At 46.3% G+C, this 21,235-nt stretch overlaps 1 protein-coding gene across 1 annotated transcript; it reads right to left on the bottom strand.

The window, feature by feature from the left end:
• Nucleotides 1–1,012: 1,012 nt before the first annotated feature.
• LOC142563082 (uncharacterized) lies at nucleotides 1,013–15,206 on the bottom strand. The gene is made up of 4 exons (XM_075673601.1): nucleotides 15,043–15,206; nucleotides 9,546–9,723; nucleotides 2,793–2,934; nucleotides 1,013–1,407 (listed from the first exon to the last, which is right to left on the bottom strand). Exons 1-4 carry the CDS (start codon nucleotides 15,131–15,133, stop codon nucleotides 1,315–1,317), a joined length of 504 nt encoding a protein of 167 aa, XP_075529716.1. The 5' UTR covers nucleotides 15,134–15,206; the 3' UTR covers nucleotides 1,013–1,314.
• Nucleotides 15,207–21,235: the final 6,029 nt, after the last annotated feature.

Genomic DNA, 21,235 nt, shown 5'->3' with positions numbered 1-21,235 from the left:
AGGGGATAGCGGCTCAATCTCGCACACCATGTATGGAGGAAAGCGGGGAGGCACCGCGAGAGGAAGGGGCGAGGGGGGCAGCTGCGACTTCGCCAACGAGTGCCTACTTTTCATTGCCCCGCGTGGTCGCGCGCGCCGTACCTCGTAAGGGATCTGCAAATGGCTCACACCATTGTGGGCACTGTGTTCTCACCAGTCTTGGGTTGCCGCGATAGACCGCACGAAGGTCACTTCGCTCGCTTCTGCTGCCGCGCTTGCTCACACCAGTGTTTTGACAGTAGCGTCCGCACTCACCGAATGTGATGTGTTCGAATCTGATGGGGCGCTGACACCATGCTTGTTAATTCAGCTAGCAAGTAAATATTTCCACGTTTACACGGCCGATAAAACTACTTTCCTTACTTCGTATAGCTGTCTACTAATTTGCTTCCGCAATCGATGCTTCGTCTTTCGGGCTACACTGCGCCTTTCTTTTATTCATGAATGACTGGTCTTGCACTTCTTTTACATTTTGAATTTTTACAACTTTCTAACTTTCTTTTCATGTGCTTTATGCTTTCATTTTTTAGCGTTCTGGACTTGTTCTAGAGTAGCACGCCAAGATTTGGGCTAGGCATTCGGCTCTAACTAACGTATTTCTCTCTAATTTCACCATTCGCCCCTTCCCGCGCATCACCTAGCGAGAGCGCTTCACATTATTGTGCTCCTGCGACATTTCTTTACGTTACTTTTTATTGGGAACATTTTCTTCTCATCGGCTACAACTACCTAGTAATTTTCCATGTCTGTATTTTTCAGGCGTAACTTTTTTTGCGCGTTAATCAAATAAAACCAGTACGGCATAGCCAGTGCATTTACTTTTCACACATAATATGATGTTTTCGTTGTACCTCTATCAAAGAAAAAGCGTGATAATTTAACATGAACGCTCAGATTAGCAGTGTATCTTATTACACCCAGGTAATGGAAGTTGAACGCTCGTATTTCAGTTGTGTTAAATAAGAAATACAAATCGTTCGCAACGTCTTTTTATTCGGGCACACATACAAATTCATTCTCCTAATACTGGTTTTGATGGCAGCAGATGACACTGCTATCTTCCACATTTTTTTCGACGAGTCCATGAACAAGTATCTGGTATGTGGCCATAAAGAATTCAGGTGTTGTACACTGCTTCTTCATTGCTTAGCTTTTTTTCCCTCACCCTTAGATGCAAAGGAAGCCTTAATTGGACCTCTGCTAATTGGTCCATGCTTTCCTGGACCATTAAGCATTTGTCATTGGCCTCCCTTTTTTTCTGTGAGCCGCTCCTTCTCAAGCCGCTATGTTCACTTTGAAGGACTGACATCCAACCGAGGCACCACCGTCGGTGACCTTAAGCTCAATAGTGAGGGTCGTTGGGGCAAACTGCAACAAGAACAGAAGAGAAAAATAAGTATTGGCGTATAGAGTTCTGTTTACTGGTATTGTCAGGCGCTAATGCTCATCGCTTACTGTTCAATGTCCATCGATTACTCTAGTGCGTTATACCAGCCTGATGCGTCTACCTTCCGTGCTCCTTCTCACTAGCAGTACTGCACCAAGATGATGAAACGCAATATGGGACATCCCTCTCGCACGTTGCCAGACTACATCTTCATTGGTTGTGCACGTATGTTCGTGAGCATCACACTAAGCGATTGGTTTTCCCCTCCGCCAGACGAGGCGAGGAAGCCTCGAATGCTGTAAGTACGGACTAGATCCACGGAAGTCGCCATAGATCGCCTGCGACCCGGGAAGGATTTTGCATTCCTCTTGACTGTATGGTGTCGACCATATTCAAGTTTGTTCACTGGCTACTACAGCGAACGCGTCTTGTTCTCTTCCAGGAAAGGACCTGCGGAGCCTCAGGGAAGCTTTAACTTCTCCATTACCGCTATTTTTCCATTATGAACGTTTCCTAACATTTACGACGCGAGCCATATCGATTACCTTGCGCCATCACTGTATGCATTAAATTTGCCGTCCAATACATTTTTCTGGCGACGTATGGCAGCTGTTTAATCACAGTTAGGTCATTATTTGCCTTCCTGTTTCTCTTTAGTCTACGTCATCGAAAGGCGATATTGACGTACGATACGGCACCGGCTAATTTTAGCCTCATAATCTGGAAGTGGACCACAAGTATGCTCCCATACAATCCGTTATGCAAAATTTGTTGTGCTCTAGTACATGCCACATATACAGATGACATACTGTACATTCAGCACGTATAATAGCGGTCTACAAGGGATCACTTAGGGTGGAGCGATCACAAGTTTCCGTTTTTAAGCATTGACTGCAGCCTGAGACCATTCCGTGTTGGATCGTCCTTGGTCACTGTCACTTCGTCTTCATATTCCTGTCAACTTCTGTCGCTATATGCACAGCTAACGCGTCTATATAGCCCATGCGACGTAGTGCGAAACATTCATGGTTTATTGCGAAGGGTTTTCTGGATTTGGCTGACTCAACTGTAGTTGACGCCTATGGAGTGAAAGAATTAATGATTATGTAGATTATGTGCAATTATGGGTTATGTAGACATTTCTGGCAGTAGTATATGTATGCTTATAATAAGTAAGATAATATTGCTTGTAATGGCGAGATATATTATTGAGAGAAAACTAAAGCTCACCAACACCCACCCAAGTTGGCCCAGTGCACAGGATAGCAAATCAGGCGCAACGCGGTTAACCTCCTTGCCTCTACTTTTTCATTCGCTGTATCTCCTTTATGTGTGTGCGTGCTATAGCAAGGCGCCGAGTACTTACGCCTATGATAAGCTGTATGTAGGACTCCAGCTTGGCCTCTATTGTCTCTTGCACTGTAATAGGTGGAACCGGGCACTGGTTGTTCCACAACTGAGCCAGCTTCTTCTCGAAGTCCTTCGTTCCATCGCAGAGGTTGTACGTGCTGAAAAAGAAAACGCAATTATTCGGCCTCTCATCAATAAATTTCATCCAATACGGCCAAGCTCAACGTGACTCCTTCCCTCTTCCTCTCGTTGTACATATCTTGCACTAAGTAAATTGGATAGTTTTAGAAATCTGTTTGATTTTACGTACCCGACGTCGAAAGAGATTAACATGTTCCACTTGGACAATGAAAATTACGCGGAATGTAAGAGTGTTACCCAGCACTATACAATAACAAGAGGCCTCCGCTCAGCACAACGGCTGAAGGAAGAGCCTACGCATCCGAAATGTTGGCGTTTGTTTCGTATATTGCTCCGTCACACCAGGCGCTATAGCTACCACGCGTTTTACGCCATCGCCTACTTTTCTTCATCGCAAGGCCGTACCTTTCCCGTTTGCCGTCCTCAACGCTTCTGCTGGTTCATTGACTATGCTTGTCAGCAATCCTGTTAACTATCCTGTGAACTTACTGCGTGCCGAATCACTCAGTCGTGTTCAAGCCGTCGACCTCTGCTTCACGTTTTCCGAGAACACAGATGACACGTCCTGTTCACTCAACGCCCTCCCTTCTCCCGTGCAGGACACACTAAGTTCAGACATTTCTTTGTTATGTCCTGGACACAGACCTCGAACTGCCGCACCACCAGCAACTTGTCACCCTCAATAATTTTAGCTCGTCGTTTGATCGCGACCAATCATTCTCCGGCATTGCAGTACTAAGAACGAAATCACGGGATCGCAAAGCCAGCCACAACTGCCGCATTTCGATAACGGCGAAATAGAGGAACGTCCTTGTGGCGCGTATCGCTTTCACTTTAAGGAACGCTAAATGGTCAAACCTATTGTGGAGTCCGCCGCTACGGTGTGCCCCTTAATCAAATTGTAGTTTCGGCGCGTAAAACCTTACATTTTAAGTGTCTCAAGCGGCGAAATATACCAGCCGTAGCTGGCTCGTTTCCTCACAGCCACCGACCAGGGTCACGAAAAGTTAAATCACGACAGTGGCCTGGCTACGCAACGTTCTTCAAATGGCCCCCTTGCGTGGTTGTGGATGCCCCCTCATAGCCACGGCATTTCGCATATATTTCCTGCGTGCTATCATGGTTGCCACCGCATGTACCGCACATCTTCTGTCTTCTACGCCATTGATCTTATAGTACCATCACACGACTTGAGCCATGGCGATCGCGACACGTACGGCACATGTGAGCCGTCTTAAGCTACCACCCGCTCATTCTACCCAGCCTATGAATCGCCAGAATGGCTCAGATTCTTTCCCGGCGCCATTAAAATGAAGAAAAACGAGAAGAGGTGCTTTGGGTCGGTCGCTGTCCGCGCGAGCGGAAGATACAACGACAAACACCTCAGTTCTCTTTTTGGCCGCTAGCGCCTGGGTTACCGCTGTTGCTTCACTGCATAAATGAAGCGCCTTACGACGTGAGGATATATGTAGTTAAGAACATAATCCTGGGGTTTCAGCAACTTTGGTGGGTGAATAGTGTAGCATCTACCTTGCTAATACGGCAGAACATAGCGTCGCCATCATTATCATCAGCAACAGCAGTAGCAGCAGCTGCCTCTTTTTATGTCCATCTGCAGGACAAATGCCAACTCCCAGCGATCTCCAATTGCCCCTGTCTTACGCCAGCTGATTCCGAAATTTTCTAATTTTATCACCTCACCTAATTTCCTGCCGTCCTCGACTGCACTTCCCCTCCCTTGAGACCCATTCTGTAACTCTAATGGTCCACTAGTTATCTGCCCTACGCATTACGTGGCCTGCCCAGCTCCAGCTTTTGTGTAGAACAGTAAGTACTTATGCACAAATATATCCAGAACATCACGGCGATGCCAACAGTTAATATTGGCCTGGAGTGTAGATCTAATCGCTATCGCAATAAAACAGCGCGAGAAAACTATCAAACATGGAGGGCCTGTTCGCCGGGACTTTTTCGCCGCTTTAGAAAGGAGTAAGATGATATAACGGCAAAAGCGGAATGGCTATCATATTGGCGTGACGTCAGACGTCACGCCACCAGTCAATAGCTGTCGCGTTTTTCGACGGATGTCAGGCAAGCCTTACCTCCCCGGCAATTATGCCGCTCGGTGACCTCCTTGGCCGGTCGCCTGCACTGACGCATCGCAGCCGGTTTCGTATTCAATGACTGCCGTGACGGCCGCATTCCAACGATGGTATACAGTGCCAACTCGTTCTTCGCATCAATTTTTACGTTCACAGTGCAATAACTAGGTGGTTTAGGGCATCCCTAGAGTACGTACTGCGGCGTAGTTCCTAGCCGCTGTTATCCCTGCCGAAAGTTATACCGCATAACTGAAGTTTTTTAGCGCACGAAAAGGGACGAAAGAAAGTGGCAAGACGCGGACACAGCGCTAACTTCCAACAATTGTTTTACTCCATGAAGCGGTACACATATATCAAATGAGACCGCAACGAGACATGTGTAAACATGTGTAACATGTGTTGCTGTCTCATTTGATTAAAAATCAGTACATATGCGCACGTGTACGGTGGTGTGTGTTACCTATATATATGTGTACCGCTTCGTGGAATAAAACAATTTTTGGAAGTTAGCGCTGTGTCCGCGTCTTGCCATTGTCTTCCGTCCCTTTTCGTGCGCTAAAAAACCTCAGTTATGGAATACCAGCACGCCCTAACCTACGCTCTTTCAGGTTATACCGCATCCTTTAAACATCCTCACCAAAACCTTCATAGCTCAGACAATGCTGCCTAAGAACTTACATAGGCACGATGCGAGTGGGAGTTAAGAAATGTCGTTGGCCCGTTGGAAACAATTCTGGCGACCGGACAACTAATTCATTTATTCATAGGTCCTTTTCCGCATACATTGCCGTCACGAGGTCACGCAAAGACGAATCCTTACCTCAAGCCCTCCTACCTAAATACATCGGAACGGGTGAACAACTTTTATCGCCAGTCATTACACCGAATCTATAAGCCTGGTTTCAGTTATATTAAAGCTACACCCTACGAATTGTAGAAATCAGAGTTTTCATTTCGGCTGTCATTTCTTGAAACATTTCACCAAACTCACAGCGCTTCAAAAAACCAGAGGCATCAAGTTTACGAATTTTCCTGCAATGCAGTAATAAAAACAAGATGTCACAATTTGGTAATCTACTATAGATAGGCGAATATTTTCAAGTTTGTGAATACAAATTACGAATGCGATGACGAGTACTATTCGCAGTCGAATTCGAAAAGAAACTATTATTTTTAATACCTGAAACCAACCCTACGTTTCGCAGCAACCGATAGCTAAATCTTTGTTACTCTTCTTCCTTTCCTAGTCAAAGTATTGAACTTTATCTAAAGTGAAACAACGATAAAGAACACAAGGAAGGTAGAAGAAAGAGGGATAATGCATGTTCTGCTTCCGATTTCATAGCGGAAGAATGCGTTACAACTTGTGCTAATGGTCTGCCATTTAATGTTATTGACATTCTCGTCATCTAGCATTTTTATCTCTTAAGCTACGATCACAGATGTCGTCCTAGCAGGCCCTTTTAGATGTCCTTATGGTGCGTAAGTTTTTTGGAAGCTTCTTTTTCTGATACCACCACTTATCATTTTTTCCCGTGGCCGTTTGTTTAATCTTTGTGTAAAGCGCCAGTCCATACAGCAGGCAATCATTCTTGGAAACTTTGTTTGCAACCAGGCTCTAAAGATGCTAAGAAGCTGTTCTTGCAGTTTTTAATGACAATTAAATTTCTCTTGTTTAAAACTGACTCTTTGTTCCTGACAGTAAGCTGTTTATTTCTTCAGATTTGTCAACATAAGCATAGTACCCAATTATTGAAAATATTATTTCTGCCGTAAATACGCTTATGCGTCTGCAGTTGGATATTCGATATTCCATTCGAGATCCGATACTTAATATGGGTATTCAATTCGTAGTCAAAAAAATTTATATTCAACCATCTCTAATGTTCAGATATATAGAGTGTTGAAATTTTATGTACTATATGATGCGTTTAAAATATATAACCGTAATTGTTGAGTAAGTATTTCGCAAAATCCCCGTAAACAAACAAGCTGAAAACGTAGGTACCACAATCGTCCAATTCGGACTTTGTAACAGAGGCTGTCTACAAAAGTGCGATATCTGATTTCAGTGCTATCTTATGGATTTTTGAACTTTTTGCTTCAGATTCTTTGAAACGTGCTCACTTCGGCAGTCCTTCCAAAAAGAAAAAAAGAAACAACTGTGTGGCCCAACATTTAGGTTGTGCTTCCTGCGACGCGTGTAGAAAGCTGCTTTCCCTCCTAAATGCAATAAACTTTATTAAAAATTGTCCAATGGTTGTCTAACGGCCACGGCTTTGTGTTTCAGATGTATTCTTGAATAGGAAGGTCGGAGCTCGCCCATATGTAAAGCTTCTTCTTATCTACCATTCTGAATGGACATTAGGACTAACACGAAATCGCTTTATACTGATAAATCACTCTTTGAAAACTCTACATTACTCCTTTGTGTGCCATAATGTTGATTTAAAAAGAAAGAAATGAAATCGGAACAGTCATTAATTCTACTTTGTGCCGAGATCTCCGTGCCAGTGCGCCAGTGGGACGTCACAAATTTCGAAATGCATAACTGAGGTTTTTTAGCCCACGAAAAGGGACGAGAGACAGAGGCAAGACGCGGACACAGCGCGGGCATAGCGGTGTGTCCGCGTCTCGCCTCTGTCCCTCGTCCCTTCTCGTGCGCTAAAAACCTCAGTTATGTAATACGAACACGCCCTAACCTACGCTCTTTCAAGTTACATTTCTAGCACATCGGGCTCTGTTTTGTGTTCTACGTTGCATCCTTCCATACTCGTCACCGTCATCTCAGCTCCCTTTTGCAGGGCACGCACGCGGCTCGACCAGATGCCGCCGGACGTGCAACGTGTCTGTGGCGACCTTGAACCCTCGAGAGGACATGGATGAAGAATGTGCAAGATTCTGAGGTCAGAATGTCCCAGGCAAGCTCGGCTATACATGGCCTTGCTACAGGCAAGAGTGTTCCTTCAGGCAAATCAATCTGCAACAAAAAGGAAGAAGTGGCGAGAATACTCAACAATAATTGACGACAGTGTGGAAGCCCTCTGGAGACCTCTGCTCAGGCAGCTACGGGCAAAACAGAAAAAGAATCAAGGGAACCGGAACAACGCAGTCCACATCGAGGGAGACATACGATTGCCTGGGTATGTGAGAGACACCCTGAAGCTAGGACCAAAATTTGCTGTTGAACCTAAACTGTCTGCTCCTGAACTCTTAACCTTGGTTAGAGACGTTTCAAAATGCGCTGAGGGAAATGAAGTAGGAATGTGTATCTGAGTAGGTGTGGATGTTGTGTCGCGAGCTAGGCCATCCAGGCCAGCCGTGCCCTTAAAACGTGTGAAACATTTCCTTCCCGAAAATAGCTTGGCACTGCTTCCTGCAGATAAAGAAGGGGGTTTTGTGGTCATCCCACATAATTCGTTGAAACAGAAGGTAGATGAGGCTTTGGATTCCGTTTTTCATAGCAGGAAAGATGTCTCACTTGCGAAAGTGAAATCGGAAGCTAAGAAGCTTTGTCAGAAATTAAACCTGAGTAAACTGCTCCGCGAAATCGAAAGTAAAAAATCTGGGGGCCTTGAAAGGTTCTTTTTTTTCGATTAAAACCCATAAACCATAATGGTCACTGCGTATTATAGTGTCGGAAGGTGGAACTTGGCAAAAGTCCGTACGCCTTTTTCTTCAACGCAAGTTGAAATTGCTAGCAGTGAATGATCCTTTTTGACCAAGAACTCAGACGTAATAGGTTACCTGAAGACGCATGTAGGCAGTAATCTGAAAGCTTTCTCTATAGACGTAAAATATCTATATTATTCACTGCCACATGATGAGTTATTAGTATGTGTTGAAGAGGCTACTGATGCTTACGATGAACTGATGTTTGTAAACACCATCTGCATATCTACACAGAGTTTTCTTAAACTATTATCCATGTATCTGCGCTCGACGTTCTCCAAGTGGGTGGAAGTGTTTATCTTCAAAAACAAGGAATTTTGAATGGTTCCTGTATTGCGCCAATATTAAGTGACCTTTATCTTGATCGTGTAAACAGGATACTGGATGCCAGATTAGAAAACTCCAATGTAAAAAAGGTGTATAGGTAGCGCTGTGTCCGCGTCTTGCCTCTGTCTCTCGTCTCTTTTCGTGCACTAAAAACCTCAGCTATGGAATACCAACACGCCCTAACCTACGCTTTTTCAAAATGTAGTTTCTTTCGGCATTTACTCCGTGGTGGCTCAATAAAAGTTCATGAAACATGCCCAGTTTTGTTTGTGTCTCGTTTGAAATACATTGCTGTTCACCTTTGTTGTCTGAAAAACACCTATTGCTGAGCACACGTCGTCGAAATTTATGACATCGAGACGAGCTGGTACCGGAGCTCAACGTTTTTTCTTCACCTTTTTGGCTTATAAAGCAAACCTCTTCTCAATAAGAGTGCAGTAGTTTACTAATGCAGGGGAAATATTTTTTTCTCTTTGGGTCCTTTTAAATATAGTCCGCGCACAGTTAATGCTTCTGGGATATCATACCATGACCCGACGTCCTCAATGCATCCGATCGTGCCACCGCTCTTCTTCTTCATGGTCACGGCTAGCTTGGGGTTCGATGTGAGAGGCTCCTTGATCACAAGTGTGAAGTTTATGGTCATCGTCTGCCCAATCTTGGCGTTGACTATGGTGACGTCGTTCACCATAACTTTCTGGGAACCTGCATGATTGCGAGAAAATGAGAAAGACGAACGGATATGAGCGTCACCCTGTCTCCCAAAAATGGACAGTTCCACAAGTTCGTCTGTTTTTGTCCCACCCCAAGGGGCCTTCATCCTTGTTCACTGTGACGTCATATACTCTGCCAGTACTAACCTTTGTGCCGAAACGTGATGATAAATGCACCTACACAGGAGCTCAGAGTATAGCAACAACGCACTGAGTGCTTTAAAATGCTATGAAATGTTCGGACGGTAGTAAGGATTAGAAGCACTTTAGTTGAGGTTAAAAGGAAGAAACGTTTTCTTTTTGGCAGGGCACGTAACGTGGAAGACTCAACAACCGGTGGCCTATCCGAGTGACAGAATGGGGCTCTAACGAAAGAAAAATACACTTGCGGATGGCAGAAGATTAGTTTTGGTTGTTAGGTGAGGAAGTTTTTCAGGCATCGGAAGCAATCATCTCACGCTGTGCTGAGATAGGTGGGCATATTGTGATTTTTAGTGCTAAGCGATCATGCAGTACGAAAGAGAAAACGAAGACAGTGTTATATAGCACTGTTACTACATAGCAGATATTGCACAACTACAACATATCAAATCTAGTAGCAGCTATGATTACTGTGCCCATCGCGATTTCTTCGTGTTCTCCGTAGCCTTACGTTCTCAGTTTGCGCTAGACATATCGCATGATGTGAATTTCGACAGAGCCGATCTCATGATGAATGTCGATGTTAGTGCGATTAGCATTGAAACAATGTTGGCATACAAGCTTTATTGCCAACGCCTAAACGTGTACGCAGCCGGGATTGCCTTTCGTGCTTTCTGCTACACACGCTGCGCCATCTAGCGGTGCCGCCGCAAAGTACGCGCGTGGCACAAGTTCGATTCCTAGAAACTTTACCGGTTCTGTTTTGTTGTCATTGAAGGGCAGCACATGCGCTTCGGCACAATATCCAGTTACAGAAGTTGGCGTGAAAGGAGTGCACTTAAAGACGGCAAAGACCAGGTGACACATATCCAGTGGTCTAAGTGGCAGCAACAATTACTCGTTACACATACAGAGTAACCCAAGTTGGTTCTATGGCTCGTATCGAACCTTGTTCTATTAGCTCAGCGTTCCGACGCTCCGTGCCATCTAAGCGCACCGCCAAGTCAGATGTAGCGCGCTTATACTTTATGTGAATACGTACTTTCAGGTAAAATTGTCCGTATATACAGGGTGTTTCTACGAAGACTTTAAAGGGAAGCTGAAACACTTTTCGAAAAAAATGAGTTCTCTGCGGCATTCTACAGTTTTGAGTCCCCTGAACACGAATATCTGGTTCAAAAAGGGCGGAAACAAACGCAAGCGGCGGTTTTTCCAAGAAAACGCGCACCAGCGCCTCAGGGCATCGCGCGAACGCCGCTGTTGCCCGTGATTGGTCGGGGCCGCTGTGACGTCGTTGGCGGTAGTCGCCGGTCGGCGCCGCCGCATGTCTCCGTTTCAATGCGTAGCACCATTCCTTTCTCTCTGGTAGCACGCGGTTCTGCTGTTCTGGCTTCATAGCTGAGTTGCAAGATGGAACGTTCTCGCTGTCTCCGACAGCTTGTATTGTCCCCGTACATGTTTGAACCCACAGCCGATACGGAAAACGATGGCGGCAACAGAGTCAACGACGATATTGAGTGTGCCAACAGCGAGAGCGATGTGTGCACCTTCTCGCGCGCTGGAAATCTTAGCTCGTACGTATGTTTCTTTTTTTTTTCATGTAGCTGCACGTTGCAATGACGGGAAAAAATGCGCTAAAGTGTAACTGGGAACATGCTGCTGGAAGAATGCCGAAGCACTAACTTCTCATTAGATTTACACGGGTGCAATTCCGTGATGTCAAGCACCTTGTCGCTGCTTGTCTAAAGTCCCGTGGTTATTTAAGCGTTGATACACGATCGAGAACATAAGTGCCGCGTCTCAAAGCGCGCACATGCAGTGCTGTGAGGTACAGTCGTGGAAGTTGCTTATCATACACATCCAGAGATGACCAGAGGTATATCTGCAATATTCATACTATGGTTCGACGACTTTGCGAGTGTGGCTCGATCAAGAATCGGTATGCGTGCTCCATGCTAGTGTTGACATAAAGATATTAGGCAGTTTTAGCACCGCCGTGTGGTAAACACGATAACTGAACCGTACGTCGAATGTCACTAGGCAAGCCTACACTCAATTTGATACCTCAGGTGCATCGCTGTGGAAGCTACGCTCGAAGTCCGGTCACCAAAATTTATTACTGCGCGCGTTTCCGTCTATGCTTCGCTACGTGCCAGCGGCGTTTGCTCGCGCGAGCATGCACGTGAAGCTGCCGCGACGGGCTGCGATTAAAAAATACCGAAAAGAAATTTTTTTTAAAAGAACGTGTTAGCAGCCGTATAAGTACACGGATGGTTTCTATGGGTAAATTCTTTTTTTATTTTCATTCCGAACTGAGCTTATATATGGAAAGCTTTCTGAAAAATCGGGTCAAGAAACACCGAACTTTTTCTAAGTGCGAACGCAGCCACTGCAAGAAGTATCTCAAGCCTCCACAGCGTTGCACTTGATGTAGGAAAAGGAGTATAGCAACGCTAGCAACAACGCGTTTTCGCATTTGTCGTAAGGCTATCCGGCTACGCTAAAACTGTGTTACCAGACGTTAACGGCTGCAAATGTTCGTATTTCTCCAGTGCATCAATGTGGGCCTAATCACGCTCTCATTAAACTAGGTGCACCTGCATGTGCTGCGTATTGATGGAAGATGAAGAGAACTGCTTGTGCTGCCAGGAGGTGCAAGAGATTAGGAAAAAACAGAAGCGCACGCAGTGCGTAACAAGTTCAAGACAATTCAGGACTGTGTGCCTCAGCAGAGCAGTACTGGAACTGGCACTTGCCCAGAAAGGAGTCGAACCGGCTGGACAAGGCAAGAAGTTTACACACAGGTGTGAAAATGATATAGCCAATGGAAAAAGAGTGATGCGGAACAGCGCGGAACAACGCCGGGCTTCAGTCGCGCCGATTTAATTGGAATACCGATTGCCCGCATCGTTGTCAAGCTCCGATGATAGTCACTGTCGCGGAAATGGTCCGAGCACAGCACAGTTGATTTCGTCGGCACGAACTTATCTCTCCTCACCGCACGTACCCACTGCGCTGAAAGCTTCTTTTCCTTCGGGAATTTTTTTTTCCTTCGAGAATTCGGGAATTCGGGCGGTGGTGTGAAACACCACCGCCCGCCTGTGTTCGCGCAGCCGAATGCTGCACAGAACGAGGGCATGTTGGGCGCCCTTGGCTGTAGGCACTCACGCAGCACAGAAGGAAAGAACAGTTTACGAAAATCGCAAAACAAATGTGAGCGGCGGCGGCGGCGGCGGCAGATCTCTCGTAGCGTCGTTCAGTAAAGCGCAGGACGGAAAGAGGCATCCCAGCACATGCCAGCACACATGTCCGCAGCTCGGTTTGCTCGGTCTCCGCCCATGACGCCACTCTCGCCGGTTCTCTCCTCTGCCAACGTCCTCACCCGGCGCTCCGGGAAGCGATGGGGGCGTGTCCGCGCGGGTGATTTAGAAAGCGATTTCCGCCCGTTATATTAACAAAACGAAAAAAAAATTCGGAACCGTAAATTATTAGGTCTGTTCTTCCCAATCCCAGCAATTCATAGAAATTGAAAACCGTTTCAGCTTCCCTTTAAGTCTTAAAACTTAAGCTTTCAGAAATAGCCGTTTTAAATGAAGATCCAGGCTCCTTCGGAGATATTCCGTCAGTGGTGGCAACCGCAGGTTGGCTAGTGACACGTGGTAATTAGTCAATAATTAACAAACAATCAATAATTAACTTTTAAACATTTAGTTACAGCGGGTAAATCGCGAATGGAAAACTGAAGCGAGCTCTCATTAAAAGTCATATAGACTTTTGGACCTCGAAAAAATTGGCTTACCCACGGAATGGTGGCACGATGAATTTTGGCTACCAGAGCATGCGAAACCGAAACTGGGTGACTGTAGCGAGCGCGAAGCCGCGTCCCTCGAGGGTGACGTTTTGATTACGTCACCCAGCAGCGTGCACTCAACGCGCTGCGGCTCAGGACTCCTCGATATCGCGAGGAGTCCAGAGCACACGTTGTATGTACCATGTGCCACAGGCAGTTTTTAAAAATTTCGCGCGTAAAAAATAATACAAAAGACAGGTTGATCTTTATTTTTTGACTCTGGCCTGTGGTGATGTCGAATGCGGCGCAGCTCGAACATGTCATCATGCCGTGGCGACACCCGCTGCAGTGACTCAGTTTGCCGTGATCTTCCCCTTCTGAACACATGCGTGGTCGCGGTTACGAACGAGGCAATGTCGACTGTGCGACTGTACCGCGTCCATTTAGGTGGGACTCAAGCACTTCCCCGCATTGAAATTTCAGCACTGAATGTTAAGAAGAGAGAAGCTAATGAGATCATCTTGGTTTATCTGAAGTTATCTTAACTAATGTTAAGTTTTGTCTAGGGGCAAATGAAACAAATATGATGACTTGGCCAAGACGCCGGACTTGGTGATCGAGCAGTAATGTGTAATGTAAGCGTAGAAACCGCAAAATCTGGAGTGCTCCAGTATGGAGATTCTAAGGTATTGGTTGAAGGTGGTTGACGGAGGACTGCCGTGACCATAAACAACCAGGTAATTCCGCTGTACCGAATACAGATTTCCGAGGTTGCCACAGATGGTTATTCGCGTTTATCAACGCTTATCCTGCCAAACACGTGCAAGCTAAACGATAGAGTACCTTATTTACATATGGTGTAATCCCAGGTTGCTATCATCAATAATCTGTGTAGTCTGCTACAGGTTACAGGTCTGTGTATCTGGTACAGGTGAGGGCCTCTCGTACAAATCTCTAGTTATCCTTGTGCATATCTCTAGTTGCCAATGCCAGAACATTCTCATAATCTCACCATTATGCAGGCTGCGTCACCGCCCTATAGACTAAATTTCTCTCCCCATGGTCCCCACCCTCCTACTCCTACAGACCACGCTATTTACCAATTCTACGCATTACAAGACCAACACAGCTCCGCCTTCCACCTGACCGCGACCAGCACTTGAGCGACTGTCATTTGCCGCCTAAATTCAAACTGACACTTTTCGCTCTATTGATATCTGAGCGTTTTCCTTTCATTTGAAGTTTCCCCGTTGTCTTTTGAAATTCGACTCCACAGCATAGTCCTGACAAAAATACACTACATCGCATGTACTCTTTCATGACATCGGTCAGCTGCTGAATTTAGCTTGGAAAAAAAAACGAAACCCAACGCATACTCACTCTGGCATGACGTAAGCGTAGGTGTCTGTACCGAAGCTCGGACAAGCAGAGGAAAGCCTGCAATGGCCACTAGCTGTATTGCGGAAAGCATATTTTCACGTCTTCGTGCTAGCGTGTCGAAGTGGGGAAAAAAAGAGTGCCCTCGCAACCGCTCAGCGGTAGGAGTTGCCTCTATATACAGGTGCTGTCGCTGCGCAGGTTGTACGGGGGGGGGGGGGGGGTGCGGGGGGAAATGAAACGCAATATCAGCGGTGCCGAGTTCACTACACGCAGCGCTTCACATTAGCTTGCTAAGGCTGACGTAGCGTTTGTGGAGTTCAGGTGGGGCTGCTGCGACCTTTGCACGTGCCTCATCATGTCCGCCTCCGACCCGTGGCGGATACACTTGTGGCAGGCCACCGTGATAAGCTAGTGGCAGAATAACATCAAATACATCCTGTTCCGAACGCGTGTGCACGGTTCCGCCGAAGCTAAGTGCGCACTAAATGAAGGCATGCAAATTTCGTCACTGGCAATATTTCGTTATGATTTTGCCGTCATTTTGTTGTCGTCGTTCCCATTCTCGCAGTTTACACTCGATTCGGCAGTGATCAATGACACTCTGGAAATGAAAGTGGCCGCAAATGAAAATGTGGCCGAGCACATCCTGTGTGTACGCACGTGCGGTGTATTGTGCTAGATTCCCACAATGACTCATCGTAGTGCATTTAGGTCACTATAAAGCTTCCGAAGTTGCAGTATTTGCTGAAATGACTGCCTTTTTTTTAGTTTGCGGTGATTCAGCAAAAAGTGGCAAATTCAGAATTCGCTACCTCGAGTGAATTGCGCATTTCACTGAATTACGTGTGTGTTTAGTTTACGGCGATTCAGCAAAAAGTGGCAAATTCAGAATTCGCTACCTCGAGGGAATTGCGCATTTCACTGAATTACGTGTGAGAATTTGTAGTTTGAAGTAACGAATGCATATGTACATGAAAGTATGAGAGCACAGCGGAAGCAGGAACGCGTACAGAAGAAGGCCCACACCGCGATCCAAATTCCAAATTGAAAATTCTTGACATTTTAACGTGCCACATGCGCGATCCGCTTTTGAGACACGGCGTATGTGTGGACGCCGGATAAACTACGACCAGCTGAATTTCTTTAACGTTCACCTAAATCTAGGTGAACGATTTTTTTTTCTCACTCTGCCCCCGCGAAATTGGACCAGTGACATCGAGCTCAGAAGCGCAAGGTCATAGCCAGTAGGCTACCGCGGCGGGTTGGTTTAGCTTTCAACAAAGCTTTATTTTGGGAAAGCAGCAGTGTTTATGCCGTTTGCCTGACGCGTCACAAGCGCCCCTACAGTCATATGAAAATATACATTTAGCAAAAAGATCTAACGGCGTAAATCAAAACAAATACCGTAACACTGACAGGTTATGAAAAGGAAAAAGAGTTGCCGTCATTTCTGATATTCATTGGCTGTCAAATCATAGCTGTCGTCCCCGCGGTCAGAAGACTAAAGGCTTTAGGCTAAGTGGTTGTGTGCACTTTTCTGTAACACATTCGTTATCTGCAATTTTCCTGTGCACAAACATTCATTTAGTCGTTGCCATGCAGTCTTCTAATCATTGTAGTCGTCGTTATTGGCGTCATCTTTCCTGTCGTCATCGTCGAGTTAGCTGTTGCTGTTTTGTGTGAGACAATATTTTGATAGGTCGCATGCGTAGGGTTTTCCAGTCTGAAACGTTCGCGCCGATGTCTAGCATGATCCCCATCGTCGTTGTCCCTGTTGTCATCCTCAGTGTCCTTGTCATCCTCCAGTCAGCTATCAATGTTTTGCGTGGTACTAAAGATTTCTCTTAGAATGGAGGATCTGCAGGGTTTCTTTCTGTGGAAACATTCTTACCGATGAATTGCAGTTGTCCTCATTGTCTGTCTCCGTTTTCTTCGACATCGTCTTTGTCATCGTCGGATCAGCCATCGTTGTCTTGCGGGGGCCTAAAAAATTTCCGGTAGTGGGTATATCTAGACCTTTTCTGTGAGAAAGCCGTGCCATCGATGTCGTAGAGTCTCTATAGTTCAATTCCTGGTCGCAGCGGCCGCATTCCTATGTGGTTGGAGTGCAAAATCACCCTCGCACTTTGCTTTAGGCAAAACGGTGAAAAAGTCGAAGTGATCAGTATCGATTCGGATATCTCTTTGCGGTGTCTCTCGTAGTCCTTACAATGCTTTAGGTAGTTAAACCCAGTCGATTAACAAGTCACTTACCATGTACCATCACGAGCGCTGTTGAATATAGCGATGGCAGAATGATCGCCTGAGTTTGGCATTATTTCTTTAGCTGATTGATTGATTGATTGATTGATTCATTCATTCATTGATTGAACACGAAATCAGGCATGACGGCCCCTACGTCATCACTTAAATTGTTTAACAACGAGACAGGTTTAGTGCTACTACACAGACGAGGGTGTTAGCAAGCCTCTCACGGGTGAGGGGGGCCATCCAATCGCAATGCACTTGAAGCGAGCAGGACAAGTAGTCATACGAATATCTTGATTTGTAATTTTATTCGAGTCGGCCTTATATACTGGATGATATGTACATGGAAGCAATTTGTCGCTTCCGTAATAGCAATGGCAACTGTTTGGTTAAATAAAACAGTTTCTTTTTCCTTTGATAAGCTATGTATATGTACGCTCAGGCAAAATTTTGGTTACGTAATAATTAAGGGCGACGGTTTGGTCAAATAGCATGGCTTGCTGCTTCTCCTTTTTATACGTTTGATATATGTGCAAGCAAAGTGTCGCGTGCGTGATGCTCAAGGCAAATGTCTATTCAAATCAAGGATCTCCTAAAACAAAATTTATTTTAGAAGTTCCTTGGTTCAGATAGCATGTTTCCGTTTGTTGTAACAGCAAGTATATAGAAACTCGAGGCGCGTTTGCGCCCTTGGCGCCGCCGCCGGGCTGTCTCACTATCGAATGCGCAAGCGTGACCGCCCGACCGGAAGGATAACAAGCCTCCAACGACGCGAAATGCGAGCAGTGAGTTTTGGCTGCAAAAACGACACAGACGAGGGGACGCTGCCTCGCCTTCCGCTGAATCCCTCTGCAACTGAGAGGGCAGCATCCTGCCCCTCACTGCTGGCATGTGCGTTGCGCGCGCAAACACGGGCGCTCCTGCTGAGCCCGTGTGTGCATTCCGAACTGTGGTGCGCAGACTGGTAAGAGCGGAACGAACGGTGTACTTGAATCTAGGAATTTCAAAACTACAAAGCCTCATCACGCGCGTCATTGCGGTGCGACGCATACATGCAACACAGGTGGTGGCGCTCATCACGCCAGCGTGCTGCGTCGCGCGAACGTGTCTCACCCCCGTGCGTAGTCATAACGCCGTCCGAGAAGTCTCGGAGCAACGCCAAAGCTTGACGCCGCGTTCGAACGGTCCGGCCCCTTTGGCGTAAACTTCCTAATTATTTTTCTGTTTGTCCCACGTTTGCGTGTAAAACATGATCAGTTTTAAAGGCGACGCTTTTTTTTTTGCGAACCTCGCCACGTTTCGGGGCCGTGGGTGCTGCGGCGGGGCTGCTCTGTGGCCGAATAGGCTCTTAAGAACGGCCCAGCTGAGGTACAAGTGTTGCCAGCCAGTTGCGACGACGGCGGCGTCAACTTTCAAGGAACGACAACGTTACGCTGTAGCCTCGTCGCCGTTGTGACTGAATGAGTTCGACGAAGCAGGCCTTGTGCCGCAACACGACACCGCCAACCGGGTCGGCCGCGAGCGGGGGAGTTGCCGCGGGAACGTCGTCAGGGACACCTTCCCACACGCCGACGAAGACGCAGGACAATGGCTACCCGGACGCGCTGCGAGGGTTCGCTCCGAGTTCTACGAAGTCGGTGTGACGTCGGCTCCGGACCGGACCGTGAACCTGTGTGTGTGTACGTGTGCGTGTGTAAGCCGTCCCAGAGGGAGGCGGCGTGTTTACAATGACTGGACGAACGTTTCCGTCCCCTTGGAATCAAGGAGGGACCGAGTGTTTATAAGCCGCTGTTGTGTGGATGCTCGACAGACTTTCTTAAGCAGTCATGTTCGACTGACACTCTCTCAAGCAGTCGTCTTAGACTGACGTACTTTCTCTCGCAGTCATGCTAGACTGATGAACTGCATGTAAATACTGTAAATAAACCCATATTCCTCGTTCTTTATGAGAAGGAGTCCTTCCCTTCATCAACGTCCTCAGCGTGGATTAGTTGGACGACGGCATGGGCCTGCTACCCTCTAATTCATACCGGACTACAATCTTGACAACTGGTCACGAACGTTGGGATTGAGCCCCCAATCCTGACAAGGCCAACCAAGCAGCGTGGACGACGCTTGCTAGTGGGTTCATTGTACCACCACCAGATGACGCTCGCTTCCGCGGAGGTCACAGTGGACGAAAAGAACTAGGAAGCTTACCAGCAAGTATGCGGCCTGTAGGGTGCGCAACACAGCAACAAAGAAAGTCAAGCGGAAAGTCAGAGAGGCTGAAATAATCTCATGGGTGGCGGCAATGGAAAAGGAACCTGCCATGAGTAAGTACTTAGGAGGATAAAACGAAATCAGGAAAGAAACATTTTATGATAACTCAAAGGGAAGCTCGTTACTTTTCGAAGCGAGATCGGGATGCCTTAGAACACGCACCTGTAAAGCGGGATATAAGATGGAAGAAGAAGCATGTGCTTGCTACGGTAAAGCTAGGGAGACTATGGAGCATGTTTTATTACAATGTGAAGACGTTTACCTAGTGGTCGATTGAGGCACCAATAGCCTCCTTGCAGCCCTTGGGTTCAGCGAGAGCAGTGGAAAAGTAAACATGTCCGCAATAGGCATTAGTAAGAGGCGATTTGGTGGAAGAAAAGGAAACGATAAAAAACGGAGACGTACAAAAGCACAGTTTCAAATAGGGGATCAGAATATTTCCTGTCCTGGATCACAAAATAAGAAAATTTGGGTGTGGTAGTTCATGGGGTTTTCTTCTTCTTTTTTATTGTTTAACCTAAGTAGGGCATTAGGCAGTATACCAGCAAGAGTTTGGTGGCGCAACCCACCGCACCGTCATAAAGCGGGCGCTAATAACATCCATCCATCGTCACGGATGCGCGGATTTCATTTTTCTAAAGATAGCTGGGACGTTAGGCAAAGTAATGACCAGAGTTCGGTGGTGCAACCCACCGTCCTGTTTCAAAGGGGTCGCTAATCGCCTCCATCCATTTATCCATCCATCCATCCGCGGCAGCGTGGTTGGTACTGCATTAGACTCTGTACAATGCCAAAAGAAAGCCTTCCATGTCACTTTGCTAGGCCAGTCAATAAACACAGACTCGTGTTTCGAATCTTTGTGCAATCACACGAAGCCTCGCTGCGTTAGATTCCTACTCGCCGGAACTGCTGCATTTATTAATTTTAGCTCAAGCACCAAAATCCTCAAAATGCATACAATCATTCGCTGAATTGAATTCACTTGAATTCTTAGGCTTTGCGAGCCAAAACCACGACTTGATTATGAGGCACGCCTTATTGGTGGAATCCGGATTAATTTTGAGCACGAGGGCATCATTAACATGACCTCAGTGCACGCGACACGGGCATGTATATATATATATATATATATTTAAGAAACTATAGAAGCACCTAGTCAAAATAACAGCACTTTACTGACATTTCGGTCAGGGTCCCGCCTTCATCAAGAGTGCTACTGCAACCTCCTAGAGTTCAATTTACATATTTTCCTCAGTAAACAAAAACACAGAAGCGAGCGATAGAAAACAAAAAAAAACATGAATACAAACTTTACGGACTTGACGTGCCCAAAAATAAAGTAAGCGAACGTAGTCTATGACCACAAGCACGCGTACATTTAGTGGCGTCATGAATACCAACTCGCACATTGGCTCTTGTCAAAGTCGATAAAAACAACAGTGAATGCAAACTTGCGCGAACATGCAGTGGTGCCATAGCGGAAGTGCAGAGTTGCGCAGGGTACTATGAAGAAAGAAAGCAAAGCAAAAACCCTGAAGGAAAAGAAAACGTGCAAGCAGTTTGTGAATAATTCACGCGTCAACAGGTGCGCATCCAGTCTTGTCCACAAGAGAGGAAAGACGAAAAGATGTAGCCAGTGGAATGTAAGCAGGGGTGACAAGGGTGACATGCTAACAAGGAGCAT

Source organism: Dermacentor variabilis, chromosome 11 (genome assembly GCF_050947875.1).
Source record: "Dermacentor variabilis isolate Ectoservices chromosome 11, ASM5094787v1, whole genome shotgun sequence".
Lineage (NCBI taxonomy): Eukaryota > Metazoa > Arthropoda > Arachnida > Ixodida > Ixodidae > Dermacentor > Dermacentor variabilis.
This window is presented reverse-complemented; position numbering and strand designations above follow the sequence as displayed.